The 24,522-nt window shown below is 41.4% G+C and overlaps 1 protein-coding gene across 1 annotated transcript in view; it reads left to right on the top strand.

The window, feature by feature from the left end:
* The first annotated feature begins 1,041 nt into the window (after positions 1–1,041).
* Positions 1,042–24,522, top strand: part of ZNF804B (zinc finger protein 804B) — a 246,530-nt gene continuing 223,049 nt past the window's right edge. The window contains exon 1 of the mRNA XM_075140790.1: positions 1,042–1,149. Within this exon, the coding sequence (XP_074996891.1) occupies positions 1,042–1,149 (108 nt within the window). The remainder of the gene's footprint in view (positions 1,150–24,522) is intronic.

Below are 24,522 nucleotides of genomic sequence, written 5' to 3'. Positions count from 1 at the left end.
CTGGGCGAATTTGCGCTCCCAGCCCGCAGCAGAACCGGGGCAGCAATGTTTCCCGTTAACCCAGCTCCGCGGCTGGCTGCGGGGGGACGGTGTCCGCTCACATCCCGGCACGGCCGCGGGAGCGTGTTCCCCGCCCCGCTCCCCCTCCCGAGGGGGGACAGCCGGTGGGACAGCGGAGGGGAGGTGTTGGGATGCGGGGAGAGGTGGAAGCGCAGCCAGAGGCAGGCGGAACGGGGACGGTACCTCCCCGCCATCGAAGGCGGGAAAGTTGGGCGAAGAGGAGGAGGAGGGCGGCCAGAGCGCCCCGCCGCCTTCCGCCCTTCCCCGGCCGCGGTCCGCTCCCCCCCAAGAAGCGGCGAGGGGCAACGTCCTCTCACCCGCCGCCCCCGCCCCCCCGCCCGGCTGCCGCCCCCGCTCCAGCCCTACCCCTCCTCCGCCCCCCTCGCACCACGCACCGCCTCCCCCCCGCCGGCGGAGGTGAGGCGAGGCGCGGCGCCGGCTGCAGCAGCGGCACGGGAGGACTGGGGCGGCTAGGGCTCTCCGCGGCGGCCGGCTGCATCCACCACCCAGCCCGGCGGAGGGAAGAGCCATGGGGAGCAGCCGCCGCTCCGGCTGCCGCGCAGGAACGCCCCTCCGGATGTCGGCTGCCGGTGACCTGGTCTGAGGAGGAGGAGGAAGGGAAGGGGCCGTAGCAGCGGCGGACTGTGCAAGTTGCGCTCTGTCCTTCTTCTTCCCGGGCCCGTCTCCTACCCGCGGAGCAGCATGCGGACTGGCCTCCGCGCTCCCTCAGATGTGCTCTGGCTGCCGCCGCTGCTGCCGCCTTCAGCGCATCCTGCTGCTGGCAGCGCTAACCCGGGCGCTGGATGAGACGGGAGGGGGGAGATCGCTGCTGCGGTTCCGCCCGCTCCTTCATGCGGGCTTCTGCTCCGGCGGGGGTAGCACCGCCGCCGCCGCCACCGCCGAGAAGGAGCCGGCCTGCCTTCCCCCCCGCCACCCGCGGGGCTGGGGGCCTCCCCCCGCTCGCCCGCCCGGGGGGCCCGCATGGCGTGCTACCTGGTCATCAGCTCCCGGCACCTCAGCAACGGGCACTACCGCGGCATCAAAGGCGTCTTCCGGGGACCGCTCTGCAAGAAGGGCGCTCGCTCGCCGGTAACTGCCACCTCCTCGCTCCCTCCCTCACTTGCCCCCCGCACGGTAGGAGCGGTGCGGGCGGATGGGTGCGCGCGGGGCCGTGGGTGCCCACGCAGCGGGGTGGCCGGCGCGGCGCGGCCCGCGAGGGGCGGCGTTAGCCAGCCGGGCTCACGGTGCGTGGGCGCCGGATCGGTCCCGCTCTGCGGGGCGGCCGGCGTGGGCGCTGCCTCGCCGGGCGGCTCGGAAAAGTTTCTCCGCCGGCGGCTGCCTGCGTGGGGCCGAGGGGACGGGGATGGGGACGCGGTGCTGGCTCTCCGCCGTGGGGCGGAGGGGTTGCCCCTTAGTCGCGGTTCTGCGCGGACCGCGTCTCGGGCTCCTGCCGGCGGAAAGGTTAATTTCTGACGCTTTGCAGGAAAGTTGGAGGCTGCTACAGGGGAAGGCGCGGTGTCGGTGTCGGCTCCAGGTGTCGCGGTTTAGTACCTTGTCCAAGGTTTTGACGCTGCGGAGGCGTGGGAGCGATCGACCTTCTGTTTTCGGCTGCGAAAAAAGGAACTTGCGCGTTTGGCTGCGGCGTGTTGTGAACTACCTGTCGAGACCGACGTCTTGGCAGAACACGCGTGAAGTTTGGGGAGGTCCTGCGGAGACCAGAGACCCGTCGAGCTACCGCAGACGGTCTCTGTGAGTCGCTAAAGGCGTTTCGTAGGGGCGAGCGGGTGTCAGGCTGCGGGCGGGTCGCCGCCGTGCCCCTGCCGCTGCCGGGGCGGAGGGCAGCGGGGCGGCGGTGCCCGGGCGGCGCCGGAGCGTTGTAACCTCTCCACCTGAGGATGGTGGTAGTAGTATCGTAAACGCTTCCGTAGCCGCGACTGAACTTTCCCTGTCACTGTGCCGGATCTCAGTATGTGAAATACTGAGGGGTATGGACCTGCCATCCTCCGTGCTGGACTTGCGGAGGTACCAGGGGCGCCTTGATCCCCCCGCTGGTGGGACTCCCTCCGGCTTCGGCAGTGCCGGGTTGTGCCCCATAACACACCTGCACCCCAAACACCTTTTGGAAACTGCTTGTGATGACAAAGTCTTTGCATTCGGTTTCTTGACTTTTGATGATGGAAAGTGACAAATATTTCATTATACTTCTAAAATCCGTTCTACGTCTTATGCCGGCACGCTGATACAGCACCTACAGGTTCTTCCCTTGTACTGCCGTATCTTTCATGTGCAATAAAATACAACTACTCTGTAGGTATCATCAATCAGGCATTGGCTGAGCTGTGTTTATGTTCTCTGACCCATGGAGCTTATCCACCCTTGTGTATGGAAGCTCCCGAAACACAGGAGACTTTAAGTGAGATTTTTGCACAAAATTATAGAGATAAAAAGAAAAAGACCTCAAAGATCTAAAGGGGGAAGAAGCTTGATTGTAAATACTTTGTATTTAGTAGAACTTCAACAGCTGTTGTTTCAGTCGAGGAGTATCAGAAATATTGGAAGATATTACCCTCCAAATAGGGTTATGTTCCAAATCCTTCACTTTCCAACTTCTTTCCCTTTCTTTCTAGCTACCTACTGAGTATGCACACCACTTCTCTCAGTCTAAATACTTAATGAAATAACATTAACAAATTATCATTTTTAACATAGTTCTGCTACCAGCCAGGAGTAATTTTTGTTTAAATGCAAATATCAGAAAAAAAGGTCAACAAATAATTGTATTGATGTTTCTTATTGCTTACAGGTGTATTTTTTTTTTCTAAAAAAAAAAAAAGGATTTTACTTTAAATTGAAGCATCTTAGTCTGAAGCCAACTATCTAGGGTTTAGTGGACAAGGGCAAAAAGTTACAAAGTTGAAAATAACCTCAGGTCTCTTTCACTACATAGAAACATTCTTTCATGTGAGCTTTCCAGAGTTTGAAACAAGTAGCAAGGGCACTTTGTATTGCTTTTCGCTGAGATAGAGCCTCTTGTTTTTGAGATTCACATGACCAGGAGTTGGGATGCTTTACATGGTTTGGTACTATTTCTATAGAAAAGACTGAATTTTAGAAATCCTTAACTTTCATTCTGAATTCTTGAGGGAAAACTTTCACTTCTCCACACATATTTCTTTTTTTTTTTTTTTCTTTATTTCCTTTTGCCTTTTTAGTGGCCACTCTTTGAGGCTTTTGAGGTGATAGGCTGTCCTGTGGAGAGGGAGTGGTGGGCAGCTCATGGGAATAAAGGTACATGATAAATTAATGTTTTATTAATGCTGGGTAATTGTAGCTCTAGAAGTCTTTTACCTTTATGTGTTTGATATTTAGCACTTACTACTGTTTTATATATGCTGTTTTCAGATTTTCATATGGGAGTCCAGATTTTAGGAGAAAAATAAGGGATGCTTAGTTGGCAAAGTAGACAATAGTTTGCTATTAAATACTGAAAGCAGTGATTCTCTAGAGTAATCTGCATATGCCTCCAAACTTATAACTTTCCAGACCATATCCTTCTTGCTCATCAGCGTGTATGAAGTTGGGAACAGTGAACAGCAAACAACAACACCTGGATACATTTTTGCATTATGGATGCAGGAGTCATGCATATTGAGATTTAGTATCGACTGAGGTAATAAAACTGTGTTAGCATGAAAAAAAAGAAACCCACACAATGCAAAAAACCCCTCCAACTATTTGTATTTCCTGTAAGTTATGAGTTAAGCTTGGGACCATTTCTTATGCTTAAAGAAGTCTTAAGCAAGTGGCATTTATTTGTATTCCTTGTGCTGTGCTTGTGCTTTTATTTAATACCTCCTGATTATAGCTTCGAAAGATACAGGTTATGTCTTGCAGTCATTTTTAAAATGCTGAACTTGGAAGCAGCCTTGAAGATTCGATTTTATAGTTTGTACATTAAACAATCTTATATTTGTACACTATGAGCTATCTTATGCATGACCTACAGATTCTGTAATGGATCACACGTACCTTTCTGTATTTAAAGTGTTCTGTATTAACAGACCATGAAATGTCAGTAGACTTAAGGCTATGCTTTAAGAAATGAGAACAGTGGTGAATATTTTAAATACCTTTATCAAATTTCATGGCTATATGAACCAGGATTTTTCAGTCTGGATGTTTCCGTAGTATTTATTTAGCATACTTTGCTATTATTGTCTCAGAAACAATTCTGGTCCTTCTTCCTGGTGTGCAGAGAGACGTTTAGCTGTAGCAGTACTAAGAACAAGAAGATATGGAGGACTACAAAGATAATGCACTTCGTTTGTGCATGTGGATGTGTGGCGACATTGCCATAAAATCTTTTAAAAATTCTACCTTTCCTTTGCCCACTTTCACACATTGGAAAAGGAACTAGCTATGAATGCCCTGAAGCTGGGATCTGAAGTTAGTGGTAATGAATTCAGAAAGAGTGGAATTAGAAGCAGTCACCAGTGAATCATGTATCAATGGTGTTGTGATAGACTTGCATGGGGAAGGGAATGCTGAGTTTAAACATCGTGCCAACATTACTGAGGATAAAGGACAGTAAGCCGAAGAAGGAAGCTGCTTATTTTAGAGACTTGATTCTGTGCTTCAAGCTTTTTTATTTTATCTGGAAAGTTATGTTCATCAACATATTATGAGCAAGTTTTCTGTCTCTGAAAATTTCTATTTGATGAAATGCATTATGATACAGAGATATTACATATGCTTCAGACTGATGATATTGTCTACAGGATTTTTGAGTCCTGAATAGATTGCATTGATCAGTGTACTGGTTTTAGTTTTTGCATTCATGATAGATATGCTGTAATATCCACCTGCAGCCAACCCTGCTCAGAGGTTTACTGTCACACCTCACAGGCCTAGCAAAGCTGGCACTGAAAAGGACTCGGCTGTGAAACTTTCAAAGAAAATCTTCCAGGATACAGCAGAAAATGGTATTGGGAATTCAGCAGATGGCTCCCTTGCTTCTGAATCCTTTCTGAGCCAAGGATGTTATTAGGGTGCACTGTTCTGCTTGTGGCTTTTTAAGGTGAGATATAAACAAAGTCTCCTTTACTACTTGTTATTTAAAGATTCCTTTGTATTTTGAAGGAAATAGAAGGCTCAGAAGACCCAGTGCCCTAGCCAATTTCTGAGTTGGCTAATTATTTTTCTTCCATTGTTCCCTGCAGCTTCAGCTGAATACAGTATTTTTCGCGTATTTCTCTATGCTGTTTTCTAATACGGCTGTCAAGCAGCTCCTCCATTGCACTTAGTGCTTGCCTAATTTCTTGAGTGGTGGGGGGAAGGAAATGCTTCTCTGTTACGCAGAACTACCTTTTAAAAAGCACAGCTCTTACCTCATGTCCAGAGGCTCCAGTAGTTCTAAATAAGTACATTGCAGGTACTTGGAAATAATGACTGTTTAGTTGATACTGAGACACAAGCTCAGCTGTTCCAGCACTAAAGTGAGGGTAACCAGGACTGAGTAGCACCTTGTTACTCTCTGTAGTAGATAACAACACTGGGCACTTGAAAACGTCTTAGAAAATTTAAGCATGTTTAGGGACTGAGGGACCATAAGTAGAGAACGGGGGGGTCATGGCACAAGCAACTCTCTCCATCTGCCTGAGCCTAATGGGGAAATGCTAGCACAACCGAATCTGCCACAAAGAATGCTAGTTTTGTGTTTGCCACCAGTGGGGAGAGACATGTGCCAAGCACAGTTGTCAGAAAGCAATTTAAAGGCTAGACATGGTGAATGTGTATCATGTGAAATGTGGTCTAGGTGGCAGCAGGTTAAAAGGAGGATCCACTGTATATCTGGGTAATTAGCTGGAAGACCAAATAACTTGTGAGTTTCTGACCATAAGCAAGTCATCCCCCAGTGCTGTGGCTGCACCCTCAGCAGCACTGAAAGCAGAGAGGAAGGGTATGCTTTAGGCATTATGAAAGAAAATGCATGGGAAGTAAAATTTCAATTACGAAATATAGTATAAAGGGACTAATAATGAACCAGCAACTCCAATAAATAATATGGTTTAGGTAGTTTCTATGAAAGGAAAGGGGGAAAAAACCCCAACTGTACTAACAAAATAATGTAGAAAGAAAAAGAGGGAGAAATAGGAAAGAAAATGGAAAGTGGTACCTTCACTCTTCTATGCCAAAAGTCTCTGGCAGATGCCTCCAGCAGAAGTGGCCACCTGCCACAGGGGATCCTGCACGCTCTGCTGAAAGCGTGGAGCTCACTTACCAAGGTACCTGCCTTGCACAACCCAAGGGAAGGCACTCCTGCTTAACTAATTGTAATCTCATTGCCTCCAGGCACTTCGTGTCTCAGAGTGGGCTCAGTGTGTTTCCTACCAACCCTAATGCCTCCACCCTGCTGGAGAATATGAACATTCATGCAGTCCACATGCAACCTTACCATGACCTTATTTCCTGATTTTGACGTTCCTCTTCCCATGCTTTCTGTGTATTTCTGCAATGCGTGAGAGATGGAAAGAACTGTCAGGAAATATGAATATGTTTTTAGCCATATGTAGCATTGCTGCTCATGCCTTGTGTTAAACCTGGTTTTGTGGTATGTATCGCTTTTGAGCATATTTTGTTTCTAATTCAGTCAGTGGGTAGCACTTTGTATATAGCATTGCAATTAAATTTAATCATTTTCAACCAATTTCTGCTGGGGCCATTTCCTTCACCCACAATTAGCAGTAATGTTAAACAGGTGCTTTATGTTTGACAGTACCTTTCCAGCACTCTAATATTTTTATTGGTCCCTCAATTGAGTTTTTAAAACCAGATCTATTTCTCTCTTATTTTGCATGTGACAATACTTGTTTGTCCATTACTTCCGGAGTTATTGCTGTTACACCCATTTACATTCTCACTTTCAGTTCATATGCATTTTACTCACCCAGAGCGTAGCTTTTTTTTTTTTTTTATTGTGCACTGTGTATATGTTTGAAAATGGATGTAGAGACCTAGTGTTTGTGAAACAGGTGCTCCCTCAGATAGTGGGTTGAGCTGTTAACCAGGCGCTGAGCATTAAAGGCTGTTCCTTTGCCTATTCCTGCCCTGCTTTCTGGACTCCTGCCCACACGTGCTGTCCATGGTAAGCACTCGCCTGCCTGCGCTGGGGAGGATGCTCCAGCTCCTTCCTCTGGCTAAATGAACTTTTTGTTTTGACCACTTAAAGACTAAGTAAAGTGAGTAACTTTGTTTATACAAATATTTTCATTTGAGATTAGACCTCTTGCATAAAAAACTGTGGTCAAAAGAATCTCATAATCAGAATCTACTTATTCCCTGCCAGAAAGGATTTGCAAGAGCTCCCTGCAAAAGGTCGCTAAATGGAGAAGGAAAAGAAAGCTTTTAAAGACTGGCCAGAGTGTAGGTATTATTTTCTTACTTGGATTTCCCTGATGGACTGTACAGCCTTTGGCTACAAGGCTTCAGGTTTTCTTGGTTTGGGTTTTTTTTGGCATTTAACACTAAGAACCTTTATTAAGTCTTTTTATTACATCTCAACTGATTACTTAAGTCATCATTACCTGCAAATCTCATTGTATTAGGAAATCTGTGTGGTGTATTAAGAAGAGTGTGGAAAAATATTCCCTTGAGGAAAATGTTGACTTGTCTGTGGAAAAAAATAGAAATTAAAAATGTTTTTATCTGCCTACTGAAATACCATTATTTTAAAATGCCGCTGTAGTACACTGTGGGAGATTTAGTTTTGCTGCTTTATGTCTCTATCCACCTGTATAAGCCTGGCTTCTAATATGGACATATCTTCCATGATGCCCTCAAGTTCCTCACTCTGGAAGACAGTGAATCACATTTGTTACAACACATGGCAGAAGCTGTAATCCTTCTTTTAGAGCTCAAGATCTAGGATCTTACTGTGAAAGTTTTTTACACCTACAAGAGTTAAAAAAAAAAATCATGAATCAGGGATAATTTTTTTAAAAGATCAAATTAAGTTTATTACAGGGTCAAGTCAATGTCAAAGAGAAGTATAGATGCATACTCGGGCCTGCAGGAACTGGAACTCCCAACCTAACATGCAGTACCATTAAAATTCAGTTTGTTCATCCAAGGGATTAAGCAGTCTTCACTGGGGAAAAACAGTCATTTTGTAAACATATGTGCACGCAGAAGTCCATGCATGCAAACTTTTCTGAATAGCAAGAAGAAGATCCTTTAAAAGAGCTATTTAGCATTCACATCAACAGTTGCAAACACTGTTTCTTCAAGATTCAACCAGCTCTGCTGTTAACCTTTGAATCTTCAAAACTCTGAATGAATAGTATTAAAATAACTTGATTTATGATGATAATCTGCATAGGTGATACCAGAGGCAACTGCTGTAATACTGAAGCTAGGTACCCAGAGTTCACTCCTGCATTTCTGTATTTTATGTGGGCACATATCACTTTTGTCTTGTACAATCAACTACTGTGCATGAGTAACAAGATTTGTCAAGGGGTATGTACACATGCCTGAAAATGCTGTTCGTTGCTCAGAACGTATTGTTCTGTACCCATTTGTAAGACACTTTAATGACAGCTTTTTGGTTTTTTTATACTAGACTAAATTTATGTGCATACTGGATAAGATGTAAACATCATCATCAAAACTTTGTCCCAGTTTCATAGTTATGCATAATGATAATTGGCAAGCTGGTTCAAGTAAAGAAATAGAACTATTGCTGGGAGATTGCATGCAGCTCTGAAACAATTCATACATTAATCAACTCTAGTTGATATCAATTTTTCAATTGATGTTTTCCCTGGAACACATTCTAAAACAGATTAAGTGCATTTGTGTCAACAGAAATATTCTATCTCTATTCTGCTCAGACTGAACTGGAGGGATGTATTTGATGCTGTTGAGAAAATTCTCAGTTGTAATCGGCTGTAAATCTGCAGCCTGCCTTTCCAACTTAGACTGTAACATGTTAGGAAGGCTTGTGAAACTGGATTGGAAAGCGTAAGGATAGAACTTCCTAAAATACATGCTTTGATAGCAAAAAATTTGGTAGATGGGATTTTTGGGTTAAAATTACAAATGAAATCTGTATGAACACTATGATCAGAGGATCTGCTAGAAATGCAAACTCTTAGAGTTATTAAACTGTTCTATGTATTTTTTATTTTCAAATAAAAGTTTTCATATCTAGATTTTTATAATTTTATTTTAGTAGTTTTTTGTGGGTTTCAGAAGTGATCAGTACAAATTATTTGTCTATACTAATCATCATTTTCCTGTGCTAATCATTACATCTTCAGTGGAAGTATGACTTTCTGTGAGGTATGAAAAGCTCTGACCACTGATTTTTTTTTTTTGGGGGGGGCGGAGATCTAAGAAGGAGTAAAAGCTGTATATTCATGCCACCCTGTGTTAGACACTGGAAAACCGAGTTCAACCCTCGATATTTTGAGCCTGTTCTTGAGCCCTTGTCTGTGATTACAAGAAGCTTCTGGTGATGCATTACAGGTTGACAGGGAAAGAATTTGCAGTGATCCTCGCATCAGTTGCTTGGTGAATATTGCGGCCCAAATGCTGGCTAAGGCGGGCAGTCAGTGGACTGGATAATAATAAGGATTTCTCTGTGTGGGAGAGGCACCGCTTAGTTCCAGATGCTGCTCTGACTGCTCCACTGTGCTGGAAGGCATTACGGTGTAGGAACAGAATAGCCAGGATGGCCACAACCCGCATGGCCACAGGTCTGTGCCAAACAGCAGCCCGAGAGGCGTAGCCATCATCTCGACACAGGGAGTGGCTGCCTGGTCTGATGAGCGCCAGATCAGAAATTGTCACATACCTATAGAGAGCTTGTTTAGAAAATAAAATTAAAAAGCGCAGCCATGTAGGTCCCCATAGAGCAAAAGACGAAAAGCTCACAATGCAGTGTGTATGCAACTAGTTTGTGCGTACCAAATAATAAATACGCATCCCGTAAAAGTCACTGAATACAGATGCAGGTTCTCCTAGCTGTCTGAATGCTTAACTGCAGTCCTTATAAAGCTGTACTACTGCTTTTCCTTGATAGAAGCCTAAGGTTATTATGTTGTATGCATCTACATGAATGGACACTAACATTTTCCTTCTTCAGTGTTTCAGTGTACACTTACTTCATTCAAAGAAAAGATAGCAAAACCTATGTGAAAAAATAGTTTAGTGAGCCAAATGAAGAAAGATTAGGTTCGTGCTATATACAAAGATTTCAAATTTTCATTGGAATGATAAATATATCCTCAGTTATTCAGTGTGGCAAAGAGGCAATGTAAGGAAGGCTGAGCAATGTTGGAGACAGTGATTTACACATAAAATAAACAGCACTTTTAAAAAGTTCTGTTTCTGAGAGTGAGTGATAAATTTTTGTGGTTACTAATAATCAATAGAAAAATCACAGATGTGTGCTCTTTGAAGCAGACATTGTATTTGTACCCTACAAAAAAAAAAAAAAGACATTGAAATAAGTGTTGAATATGTAAACTTGCTGGTTTTATATTTTGTTCATTTCTTCTGCTGAAGACCTTTTTATGACCATAGTGTATTGTATACCATGTGGAACAGGATTTTTTTATTAGGTATATACTGTATAATATATGTGTTTTATTGCTTAGCATTATAATAAGCGTATTTTAGAAGTTAAACTTCAAAAAATAAAGGTGTAACATTGTGGTTATTTATCTCAGAAGTTACCCTTCCCTGAACATAAACAAAAAACGGTCTCTAAATTTATTCCCTAGAGGACATGCCTTATTTGAAAATGATAACACTTGGTGAAGAAAGATACGCCTTTCATTTTGGCTAGGTTAATAAATCTGTGCAGCACAGGTTTAGAGCTCTCTTCTTATTATTGTGGAACAAGTTTTCATTCTGTGAAGTTTAAAAAAAAAGAGTATTGACAGCATTGGGCTTTTTATTATATAAAGCAGATGTGATGGCTGAAATAGAGGGTTATGTCCATATGCCATGTTATGACTTCTAACGGGGAAAGGAAAATAGAGCAAATAAATTTGGGCTTGGTTTTTTTTTTTTTAGTTTCTTTTTTGAAAGCTGTCTACTAGCCTGGGTATCTATTCATAATATTATTTCTTCACCTTAAAGAATCAGCTGATTGAATTTGATATCTGTGGGTTGTGGGATCAGTCTTTAAATGTTTGCGTTGATTTGCCTACGTGACAACTTTCATCAGTAGAGATCATTATAAACAGCAAATTGGAAGAAGTTAAAAAATGTGTTTCCTTGAAAGGGGTTTAAACAAGTTTACAGAATGAATTAACAGAGCCTGCATAATCTTCACAGTCAATAAAACCAAAAGCAGAGAAACGTGCTTAAAGTCCACAGTAAAAATGTTTTGTTTCCACTTTCTATTCTTGAAGACTCACTCTTTAAGCTATAGCAAATGAGGCTTATTAGGTATGTACACTTAAAAATATTCCAGTAGAAAAACAGTTTTCAAAGTTTTTCTTTTTAAATTTGGAGTTCATCTATAAACTCAAGTAATAAGGACCTTGAATGCCTTTTTCCTTTACCCAAATACAGTTGCTTATCCCAAGCTTTTGCCAAAATACGTCTAATTGCAGTAATATTGTTTTCCTGATGCTCCAAGTAGCAGAAGAATAAAATTATGATTAAAAAAATACTTGAAATATGTATTTTTAGAAACTATTTTAACTACTGCAATTTATCATTGTACCAAGCAATACTGTAACCTTGGATAATTAAAAAAAAATCCCAAACTCACCAACACCCCAAACCATGCCCCCAAATATAGCAAAATAATCAGAGTTAACAGGTGAGATCACCACTGAGTGAGATGAGTCACTGGCAGCCTTTCTTCCTACTCCTCTCAGGTAAAGGTCAGATCTTGACCTTCCGCTTGCCTGGAAGCCGTTATAGAAGCCTAATTGGCTTCCTGATTGCCTGTTAAGAATAATAACTGATTAAGTAATTGTAGCACCTTACACTGACGAGTTTTAAATACATAAAGCATTCTGAGCTGTCTCCTTACAATAAAAGGTATGGCTGCTCATGTTGTATGCTATAAAAGAAACTCTATTCTTTTCGATCATTATTATGTACTTACTTAGCTATGTTTATACTTCTAACTTCTGGCTAATAAGGATGGCAACTGTAGGCATGAGGCATTAAACAGCCTTAAAAAGACTGATGCTTTTCATTACAGCACGCTATACGATAAATTGGAGGGTTCAAATCTCTAACAGAGTTAAAAAGGATATGTGGTATCTGAAGAACCATACAGGTGTCAATTTTCTACTTGATGGTACTAATATATTTTGATAAGATCTGCATATTAAGAATGAGCCCTCAAGTACGGTGATTTAGTACCGCAATTGTACACTCTACTTCACAGTGAGTAGTACAAACAGTAATAACGTGAATCCTTGCCTCTGCTCTGAAGGACAGTGAACAGAGACATGTAGGCGTTACAGCTGCCAGGTGGGGAGAGAACTTGGTTTTCAGAAGGCCCTGGGAAGAGGAAAGGAAGGGGGATAGTAAATGTGAACGGGGAGGTTAATTGCAAAGTAAATGAGTTTGCTACAGAAATCGCTGAGGCTCAGATCCTCAAAGGCTGTGTATATATTAGTAAACAACACCAGGGAATGTGCCAGGCACTGGAGCTTAATCAGCTAAGCTATGAAATTGTGAGCATTGTTTCTAGTATGCTTGTGGCATGCGCTGAGTAGTACTGTCCCAAACATTCCCAGGGAAGGGTTTGGGAACCAGCACAGGGCAGGGACAGTTACCAGCACGTGGTTTCCATTCCAAGAGAGTTTAACAGCACTGACATGGGCTGCTCAGTAAAGGCAAGCAAAAGCCTCCTTTTTTTTTTTTATCAGGCTCCAAAATCTCTCCCCTCTATGGGGTAGAGGATTGCTGCTTATTGGGTTCTGCTGCCCTGCATGGCTGTTCCTGTATGGCTATGTGCGTGGACCATCCCTGACTCCAGTTGAAATCTGGCCTGAACAAATATTGTTTTTTGTTGTGTAAATCTGGAGTAACTCCATGCAATCAGGAATTCTCAGAACATTATTTCCTCAACCTGCTTTTGGTTCTTTTGCTCCTCTTTGTCTTTCTTGTAGACACCAGATATCTTCTGTTTCTGTTTTTTGGGCAGCAGCATTCACTATATCTAGGTGTATTTCCTCCATCTGACTGTTTCTTGATCTTCTCTGTTTTGTGATATTGGACCTTGCTCAGGTTCTGGATGCATTGGAGTCAACCCACAGTTGGCAATTAAGTCTGTGCAATATATTTACCCAGGATTTTTAGTTTCAGGCCGTCTTTCCTCTTTGAGATAACAACGGGTAATACAGAGGAAAACTTGTGTAAAGCATAGTTGCCTGTGGAAGGAAATAATCTCAAAGACATGCCAGAATGGAGCAGCAGATATTTTTTGAGGGCATTAGGGTATTACATGGATCTTGGGATTTTGGATTGCTCAGCAATGATGTTTAAAGGCTCTCAAAGAACACATAGGTACTCTCTAAACAGAAAGTGTTCTAAAATTGTGGTTTACATATCCGTGTGTCTCCATTTTCCCAGGACTCTACTAATGAATGACTCTACATTCAGTGCCAGATGGGGGACCTGTTATGGATTCTCCCTAAAATTATAAGCTTTCTCTATGTCTGAGCTGGTGTAGGACTGCCCTCTGCTTTCCCACTTTTTTTGCACTTTGTCTTGGGCTACAGTTTATAGTAGGAGCCGTTAAGGCCTAATAAGATTTTGGCATTTACCGCTGATTGTTAGTTCTCTGTAGAATAAAATCAATGTTTAGGCAATAGCTTGAGCCCGCAGAGTCGGTTTTGGACCTCAGGCACTGGCAGTAGGACTGGGAAGCTGTGTCCATCCCGTGAAGGGAGGAGCAGCGGAGCCTTGCAGGTAGGTGGCAGACGCTCACAGTGCTTGCCCACGCAGCAAAGCTCTTTCTCCCACCTGACATAAGGTAGCCTTTTCCAAACCATCTACTGGGAACATCGCCCATCCTCTGTTGTTCCCCAAACTATAACTGGGCATTGAGAGAATGGTGGGTGCCATAAGTCAAAATTGTGCTGGGGACCATTGTGAAAACAAAACGGTGTTGACATGTGCTAGTGCTAGTGCTTGAGCCCGTGTCCTGGCTCTGTTTAGTTACTAGAATGAGTGTAGCCTGGGCTCCAGCTCCATAAGGGTATGCAGAAGATAGGACTGTATCTTGGAAAGCGTTGGGACATACGAAGATTGAAAGGTGGTGGCTGGATCTCCTGACAGCAATCTGGTGGGTGGATCAGATGGAGCGGCTGGATTTCCTCACAAATACCATTACAAATGTGTTTTGTGCTCCTAACAGGAGGAGTCCCAGTAAATGTGATATGCATATGCTGACTGAATGAGAGAAAGCTCAGCTTCACCACTTGGGCAATGAACTTCAAAGATAAACAGCAGGTGAGAGGATATTGGTGAATCATAATGAGCTTCTTGGAGTGCTCTCTGTAGTTCCTTCAAGCATCCTTAAAATTCACAGGGAGCAGAAGTGCCCAGTGATTGTCTGTTCAGGGCAAGATTTTAGCTTGTGTAAATCAATGTATTTAATTGATTGCATTTTGCAAGGCTGATTTATGCCAGGATGGATCTGGTCTTTAGATTTTATTTAGATTTTATTTAGTAAGTAATCTGGTTAAAGTTAGTGAATACTAGTTACTAGGACCTCCAGGGTTGAGACAGTTGAGACTGTGATTCAGTCACAGAATTTCAATTAGAAAGGAAATGCAACTATGCTCCAAAAATGAAACCTTGTATATTTTTGCTGGGATCTATACAGGGACTGTCTTTTCTGTATTACTGAAACATAAACAATGCTGGTTAATTACAAACCATGCTGCTATAGCGTATATATTCATAAGTAAGCATAACACCTTTCTTGTTATGGAGCACCTCTTTGATTTGCACACTTCGCTGAGAGCATGCAGTTTGACTTAGAACTTGCTTCCACATTCCTTATCCTCAGCACAGATAGATGTTCATTAAGAAGGACAATTCTGGGGTTATTCACTGTGGGATGGTGTTATACTATATATTTTAGATGCTCATCATAGTAATATCAGTGCCACATGCTTTCAGGATCCAGATTTCTGGGTAGAATAAATCAGATCTAAGTAAAAGACACATATAAAACACTTCTTATATTTCCAGCAAAGAAAAAGCTCGCAACTTTTGCTGGCTTAGAAATGCACAGCACTGTGCTTTTGGAATGTGAATTATTGATCAGACTTAATATCCCAATATTAATTAACATTAATCACTATCCTAGTATTATCTTAATATCTGGATATTAAGCTAATATCCTGTTCTCTGCTATTACAATTTTGTGCATAAGTGAGTGAGCGACTAGGGCCAGTTAACACCAGCTGTTGGCATAGTGAAGTAATTAATTTCCTATGGAGGACAAGTATCATTTTCAGGTTTCTTTTGGAATCTAATGGACAATATTTTATTAACAATATAAGATGGATTTTCTGGGTTTGTATGTTTAGCTGCCCTGTTAGGGATTTCTGTTTGTTTATTTTCCTCTTAGATTACAGTGTTGCCATGCTGGTAATTTCCTCTGATATAATATCTACCAGAAACTTGCCAACAGTCATTATCTGTAAGGCTGCTTAGGGAGGAATCCTGCTCTTTAATGACTTCGGTGGGACCCTGCCCTTGGATGAAATAGGAGGGCTGGCATTTATTTCCACATACCTTTATTTCCACAAGGTATTTTCTCTACACAAGAGCAGCGGGTCACTCTGCTGTTTCAGTTCTGCAGTGAGTGCATACCAGGGATGCTGTCACAGCTGGGGATGTGGGTGACTGCAGGGCACTGACTGTCTGGAGACTTTTGAGCTTGGTGCTTTGCTGGACAAAAGGGATTCACCTTTGGGTAGTTGTTGATGCCACCATTAGGCAAGTGAGATATGGAGGTGTCTTGCTTTATTATCCAGAGTTAGTAAATATTTCCATTGTGATACTAAGTGATGATCTGATGAGTCTGGAAAATTACTACTAGAAAATTAAGTCCGGAAAATTACATCTATGGGGATGCCAGAGGTTTTGCGAGGCTGCTTCAGTTTCTCTAACTGGGGTGGATATATGTGATAACTCTCTGCTGGCCCTCCTCTTGGTATGCCTGCTAGCAGTGCTACCCTATGTGCACTGTGGTACCTACTAGTCATTGCTCGCTCTGTCTCTGTCCAAAAGTTCAGGAGGAAACTTGCAAGAGAACATGGAAGATGGAGCTGTGAAGGGCTGGGTTGTTCATCCTGCCTTTCTGAGATGCGCTTGAAGTTCATCATGGTTCAGCAGGCTGGGGGTGGTGTGGAGAACTGCCTCGAGAAGGTGAAAGGGACGGAAAAATAGGGGAAGCTAAATATGGGAAAATACACGTGTTTTCCATTGGTTTTGTTTTCATACTGATAGCACGCTAGAGAAAAGTTGTTCATCCATGACCAAAGGTCTGCAACGTGACAGTAGATCTAAAATATTTGACAGAAAGCAGTAAAAGCTTTGGAAAACAGAATTTTGTGGATGTGTTTGCTCTCTCTGTAGCTGGTTAATAAACTAGTCTGCAACTGCAGCTGGAGATGGACTCAGCTCTCTCACTGTGATATTTAGCCTACTGGCACTGGTTTACTCCCACTCCCAAAACAACTGAGACACAGATACACGTTATGTAGGATTTTGATTAATCTGTGTGTAGTTAGTCTATACGTATCTATGGGTTACAGGTAACGTAATGGGAGAAGGGTTGGTTTTCGTACGCAGATAAGTGATACGTGTTAGTGCTGGAACTGCCTCCCTTGCATGACTGTAATTAATTCCAGTGTTTTTATTAGTGTGTGTAAACTATACACTGTTGCTCTGTTAGCACAATGGGTGTATTTATCACAAACTAAAAGTCTGAGAAAATGCAGCTTTTGTCAGGAAAAAATGAAGAGTTCCCTTCTTCAGGTATGGTGCTGAGAATGTTTGAATCAATAGCTTCTTCAGCTGCAGGAGCACAACTTTTCATGGTAGGTATGTCCCTAGGAAGCGTAGTTTTTAGGCAGGCATGTGCAATAATTTATGTCTGAGCCATTTGTTAATATTGGCAAAGCGTCACGGGTGCTCTGAGTGCTTATGGCAGGCTGGGGAGAAGAATGCAGCAGCAGTTTGCTGCTTCATCCCCACACCAAGGGCTGGCATTTGTACACAGTGAGAGGTCGGAAAGGTACATTATTTCCCCCTGTAACTGGTACAGGAATTAATCTGTGCTTCTCATAGTAGTTTCAAGGAGTTTTACTGAGCTCGGCTTTCATGATTTTCAGCAAAATCACTTGTAAAAATGTTTATAGAAAATCCTGTCTCCCATGCAATTACTCTGCCACATGCAGTGGCACATATTACTCATTCTTTGAACATTTTATGCTCCCAGGGGGATTTAAGAAAAAATACTACCATAGAGTACAAAATTAACACATCTAATAATTAATTTTGTGTTATACAAACACAGTGATGGATAACGTCAATCCAGGGCTTGATCCTGCATATGCTGAAGTTGAGAAGATTTCTTGGTGTTATTTTGCCTTATGATTGGCACATAAAGGTCTTGATTTTTTTCTAATTTTATAAAAAATCATGTTATTAAATAAATATAGGCATAGCGTATTAACAAAAAGCAATGGCAAAAAAAAAGAATATATTAGGTTCTTCTGTAAGGAATAGAATACCAAATTTCTATCAACATTTTTGTTTGTCATGAAGAACAAATAAATTTGCAGTCCTATAATTATTTTCTGAAGCAAAAAGTCAGTCAGATTACTTTCAGATCATTATATCATCTGTGCTAGAGAGTGGTAATTGGGGATTATGACAGTTTCTATCAGGTTTGGCTTGGCAGCAAACAAAGTTAATATTAAGTGGTCATACAGCTGAGTTAATTTTAAATGGTCTTTAAGGTTGAGATATTAAGGTTGAGATGCCTTTAAAGTAAGCTAAATGCTGCTTGTGTTTGGAATGTGATCTGATGTATAATTAGGTTTCTCCTATGGAAAGGTTAGAAGTTGTAATCCAATGATGAGAATCAACAGTGAAAATGTGTCATTTTAAAGTTTAGAAATGTATAAAACTTAATGTAAGCTGATTTTAAAGATTTATATGCATGCAATGATGTGGGCGTGGAAGATGCTGGATTTTAAGCAAAGAAAATTTTGGATTATGCAGGGTATTGTAAGTGATGTGAGTTCATACTCTGGGTGGTGGGGCTGTTAAAGAATGTGGATTTGAGCAGTTGTATTATATATTAAAAATAAACACGTAGTGAAATTTATTAGGGTGAAGGACTGTGTGTAAGACTTAGGATACCCAACACTACCCATTATAGTGCTTTTAAAGACTGTCATACCTTCATTAATATTTTGTCATTTCTCAAAATTGGACAAGCTTAACACATTGCAGAGCCTATTAATTAAATTATTTAAAGCTTTTGTGACAAATAATTAACTCTTTCTGTTTCCTCCTAATAAAGAGATTTTTGCAACTATTTTTTTTTTTTTTTGATACTCTGAAAAGAAGAAAGGATCAAAAAGATGACAGTGTTAGACAGTTAAAAATTTAGACCAGCATCTTTTGGCTGTTTTAGAAATACAGTGTTGCTGTGTTCTCTCTTGAAGGGAAAACAATGTCTTTTTCCTATGCACAATGACTTCCCATGCTAAGTCAGCTTGAATTAAAGTTGCTGAATGTTCTATGGCAGAAAAAGCTTTGAACCTAAATTTGATTTTAGCCCTCCTCACTGCAGCCTGAGGACAGGAGGAGAAACGTGTAGTGTTTTCACAGAATACTGGAAATCTTGTGGACATCTGACGGCCTGCCTTTCTCTCTCTTCTATGCATTAATTTAGTAAAAATGCATCCAGCAAGCTTGGAGAAGGCAAGGACAGAAGAAAAGGAAGATAATAATGAATGCTGTATGAAGGAATGCTTTCCTTGCTGCCATTATGTCTCCCTGGTTGTTCCTAGAAAGCTGTGATGTGCTTTGCTCTTACTACTGTGTGATGGCTCAGTGCAGAGTGTACGCACATGGCGAGCCGGCTAAATGGAGAAGGGCAAAGAGCAGAAGCTAAGGAAAAGGAGGTACGAGGAGGCAAAGAAGATGCCCTCTCCTTGTGGCCACCTCCTCCAAGAAGCACCCAGCGCAGACAGGACTGTGTGACGCAGCAGCAGCAGCAGCAGTCGTTGTGAAGCCCCTCCATTAATCTTGAGGGGAAGTGGTGCAAGGAAAGAGGCAAACTGAGGGGGTAGTTTGCTTCCTTGTTGTGAACTGGTTGCAGAAAGGAAAGGGACACTTATGAAGTCAGGGGAGATTAATGCATATGTGCACATAGACTCTTTGCATGATCCAGTTTCTAAGCCACAATATGTAAGTACTGCTGCCATCTTTATAAGATATATAAATAGGGAAAGGAAAGTATGTTTTCACTAAAGCTGGAGAAGGTGGGATCTAGTGTTCTCCTGGTAAAATGTGCTACTGTTATTGGAAAGGGAAAGAATGTGTGTGGGGAAATGAATGTGTAAGTTAAAAATGTATATTACATTTCTATAAACTCATTATATGTTAATATTAACAGCACTAATAATTTCTCTCACTATTTATAAGAACTGTCAGTAATTTTTGCCTGGGTCCAGTGGCAGCATACCTATATACTTCACTTGACACATCTTGGCTCTGGAAAATTTTAATGAGATTTCTATCTTTTCCAATTTGTAAAGATCTCTGTGCACCTAAATGCCTAACTAGTATCTGACTTTAGGAAAAAATAATAATACATTGACCTTGTTAATGAAGGAGAAACTTCTAGCAGAAATCAGGTGGTAGTCATCTCTATCAAACTCAGGATAGTCTAAAAATGGCAGGCCACTGATACCTTCATCTATTGTTCAAAATAATTAGCGCAAGCAGTCAGTCTCACATCAGCTGCTCTGAGTTTGCAAGGTGAGGCGCAGTCCCAGGCTGGGGCCATACAGCCTCCCCCAGCATGGGACCCTGCTTGAACTCGGACGTCGGAGTCTCAGGTGGGACTCACTTGTGCAGGTGCGTTTAACAGTGAGCGTCTTTGAGCAGCTTGCTGGCTGAGATAGCACAGAGGAGTGGCATGTGATTGGTCCTGACCACATAGGCATAATTTTATGTTATCTAAAAAAAAAAAAAAAATCCACTGTCTCTTAATCAATGGACAAAATAGAGAGTAATTAGATTATGCAAGCACCTATGCAATACTTTTTAAAAGCAGTTTTTGCATGAGAATAAATGAGTAAATTGCATAAAGGAAAATCCCTCTAATCAGAAGTACTTCTTTCAAGAAATGGTGTTAATAAGCATAACTAAGAATAACGAAATCTGAGTGTTGGTTTCTAGGTCCACAAAGAATACAGAAAGTTGTGTTTACAGTTTCTGGTTTTATAAAATATATCAAAATATTTTTTTGTTGTGATAGGTTATACTTTATTTCTTTACCAAAACAGTAAAAAAGAATAAGGAGAATAAATATTAATGGGTGTTGCTACACGTAAATGGATTATTAATGTAATGCTACATGACACCTGTCCTGGAAATGAAGGGACAGGGGTATATTTGCTAGCGTGGTGTCCTTAAGTCTGTCATTCATAATGATAGGAAAGGTAATGAAAACTACTTGTTGAAGACAGCTCACAAAAATGATAAGTGAGAGCAAATAGGTGACACATTGGGAAGAAGAATTCCTGGTGGTTAGAGATGACAGAGGAGGTCTTATGTGCGCTATTTATTGTGGCTTTATGCCTGCCTCCTGGATAACTTTAGCAATTCAATTAACTGATATGAGCCTGTGTTTCACCATCTATAAAAGGTAGATAATACTTACCCACCTCACAGCATCTTAATAATTGATTTCTGTAAAGTGCTTTGTGATTCTCAGATGGAAGGCACTATTCAAGTGTCAAGTATTATTATTATTGTTACTAGTAGTAGTAACAGTACTTGGCATTTATACTGCTCTTGCCTGTTCACAATGCTTTAACATTAACTAAGACATTCCTGTAGTGCCTCTGTGAAGTAGGTACCTATGTCCTTTCAGAGATGAAGAAATTGAACAATCATCTAGCTTGTCCATTTTCACGGTGATCATAAGATTTAAAAAAAAAAAAAAAGGTGTAAAAAACCCTGAAGTACAAACATCTGTGTGATGATTAGAGCACTTGTCAGAGGTTGTAGACTAGGTTTGGAGTTCGGTCACTGTTAGAAGGACACAAAACAGGGTGCTCTCAATTTCTGGACAAGTTCTTTAAGCACTGAATTGTGTAAAAACCGTCCTCCTCTTGTTGTGTTTCTGAATGCAAAAGCCTAACGATATTGGTGTGTGTTTATCATGCTCTGACCAAGCCTGTTCTTCCAGGCACTTCCAAGCAATTGTGCCTGGTTTTGGCAAAGCAGGGGAGTTCGGCCGAGAGGTCAGTGCTGGCTAACAGGCAGTCCTGGGCATGTTCAGAACGATTGGTGTTGCTCTTGCACCATCTTTCATTTCAAACACGGTTTTGGTACCTCCAGGCTTAGACTGATCAGGAGGTTTTGGATCGTATTTGGTTGAAGGGCTTAAAATCTCCTAAATTCTGTTTTAGGTGCTTAAGAGTTTGTGTAGGGGTTGGTTTTGTTTTGGTTTGTTTGTTTGTTTGAACTTCACTAGATCTGTCTTTTAATAATAATCTGAGATTTTAGATTTTTCTTTTTTCCTGTCTAACTGCACACATTTCTTTAGGCTGTGGTATCTTGGAAAACTGGAACTCTAAATTACTCACCCATCTATTTCAGATCAAATTCCACAGTAAGAAATAAATACCCATGTTCTATTGCTGCCTTTGGTGTGGGCTTAACAGCTACAGAAGTCATCATCTCTAGAGGTGCTCTCTTCAAAAGCAGCTATTTTTCAAGGTGGCAAAATGTCTTTAGTTCACAGCAGCAATGGGCTCCAAAGCTCAGGCATTCTTCCGAAGTTCAGCAGCTGTCTAAACGTCACTTATTGGAAATGGCATGTATCTGTTGCCTCACACAGGGGCAAAGATGATATGAATACATGGTATGGACTCAAGCAGCAAGTCACAATTTTAATGTACTTAAGATATAACCAAAATCAGACATAAATTCTGCTCAGCTTATGTGGATGTAGCATGATTATACTGACATGCTGTACAGAGTGCTAAAGTGTTCTGGTCTGTGCAGACCAGACCCTTTAAGCACAGAATTAGGATATGTGATCCGCTGTTTGGAAACCTTTTCCTCAGGCTTCACAGGACGAGAGCTGCAGTTTGATCACTGGCTACAACTTAAGGTCTTATCCCATAGTTTGCCTCTGAGAACTGCACTGAAGCTTCCCCTCTAAGGACACCCTCCAGTGGACTTCTAATTGCAACAGAATGAGGTGTAAATAATTTTCATCTCAAACAGCTTTCAGGCTTTTTTTGTGCGATCAAAAGCTGAAATCAGATTTATCAAGAAAACTCCTTATTTGCCACTGTGACCCTGGAGACCAGTTACAGCTCAGAATTGTGTATTTGGGATATGTGTGGTTTGGGGAGCGGGGAGGACTTGGCTTTGAAAACAGGAGTTCAATAGTTAATTATATGCAGACAATCTCAATGAATCATTTATGTAGCACATGTGTAAATGAGAGCAAAATGTGACTCAGCGTTTTGTGATGAAAAGCAGATACCCAGAGACATCTCGTTTTGTTAAGTGTCGCATTCCCAGGCCATCACTAATGAGAACCTTGGAAATCTGTAAGTAAATGTTTCTTCTTTGTGTCCTAGACATTAATGGTTATCAATAGCAGCAGGCTGCTGAAGTCAGCTTAAATGGCAAGAATGCTTTTCATGAAAACAGTAATGGGTAAAAACAGATTGAATTTGAAATTCAGCGCAGGCACATGCTTCAGGCTTGCCTGCGAGGTGAGCTGTCTGGAGACCCCTGTGTTGCTCAGGACGGTGAAAAACTGGAAAATGACTAATCGCAGAGCTGGTTAAATGTGCAACAGGCAGGCTTGGGTTCTGTATTGAGACAGTCGTCTTGCTTTCTGCAGACTGGCAGTTACAGGGTCCCGCTGCCTCCCTCAGCAGAAGGAAGGCTCCAAGAATTAATGAAGTAGTATCCATAGGAGTCATAATATAGGCATAAACCAAGGCCTAGACAGCAAGAATGTCCCGTGCCCCATATGTGCTCTGCATCTTCCTGCTTCCTTGCTGTAGCTCTCCAGCAGAACAGCTCCATCCACTTGTACTGCCACACGGTTTGACTTTCTGCTTCAGAAAAGGATATTTCTGTAAGAGGTGATTTTCATATACCCTCTATCCCTAGTTTTACGGATACTATCTCAATATCTTATTGTATCTTTTGAAAATAAGATTCAATCTCACAAGCATCGACTGAATCAATAGGATTACCTGCACAAATAGAAGTCAAAACATTACTTAGAAAGATATAGTCAATGCAAGAAATCATTAGTTTTGTCATAATCTCCATTTCTACTTTTAACGTTCTCTGTAATTTCTATTTGGACAAATTATTCCCTGTCTTTAAATCAGCTATATGCAAAAATGTTTTTTAAACAAACTTTAAAACATCTTTTTTGCATATAGATAAAAATTATCTGAGTTACAAGATAGCATGCAAGTGTTCTAACTTAAATGAAATTTCACTTTCAAGGTTGTACAATAAGAGATTTTACAATTTCCTCTATTTATGGACATATGATGTCAAGGTGTGTCATTAAACTAGAGAAAATTTGTTTAATATTTTCCTGAGGCCACAAAAGAGATTTTAAAACTTGTTTAATTTTCTTAAACCTTCTTAAACCTTTAAGTTTAAACTTTTGAGGACAGTTTAGTGCATTAAAGGATCCCATTTTATGGAGTTAGGTGAAATGTAACTGCACCAGAATATATTTCTATGGCTATATTTTGGGTGGGTTTTATATACTTATTTTTTAATATGACCCCTCCACCATATTATCCAAGGAAGTTAAATTAAGAGACACATTTCTGGATAATTGTTTTAAAATTTTGCACCTTGAAGGAAACCTCATGCAGGCAAGACTTTAACATATGAGTGTTGATAGTCATCTGAGTGTTGGCCAAGACATTTTGTGTTTTCAGTTTTAAGTTGTGTAAGATTTTGGGGCAGCTTTTAATTTTCTATATAATAAAGATAATTTGGCTTTTGCTAGTAATACAATTCCTAACTTCTAGATCATCATCTTTCTCTAGCTTAACCAACAGTGTATCTGCCTTATATTGATGGAGACTGAGTGCTTCCTAGGAGAAAAAAAAGTGGCTGTGATGTTTGTACCTTCTTCCTTTCCAGCAAGACTCA

Source organism: Calonectris borealis, chromosome 2, assembly GCF_964195595.1.
Source record: "Calonectris borealis chromosome 2, bCalBor7.hap1.2, whole genome shotgun sequence".
NCBI classification, from domain to species: domain Eukaryota; kingdom Metazoa; phylum Chordata; class Aves; order Procellariiformes; family Procellariidae; genus Calonectris; species Calonectris borealis.
Note: the sequence above shows the minus strand (reverse complement) of the source record. Positions and strands in the feature narration are given on the sequence as shown.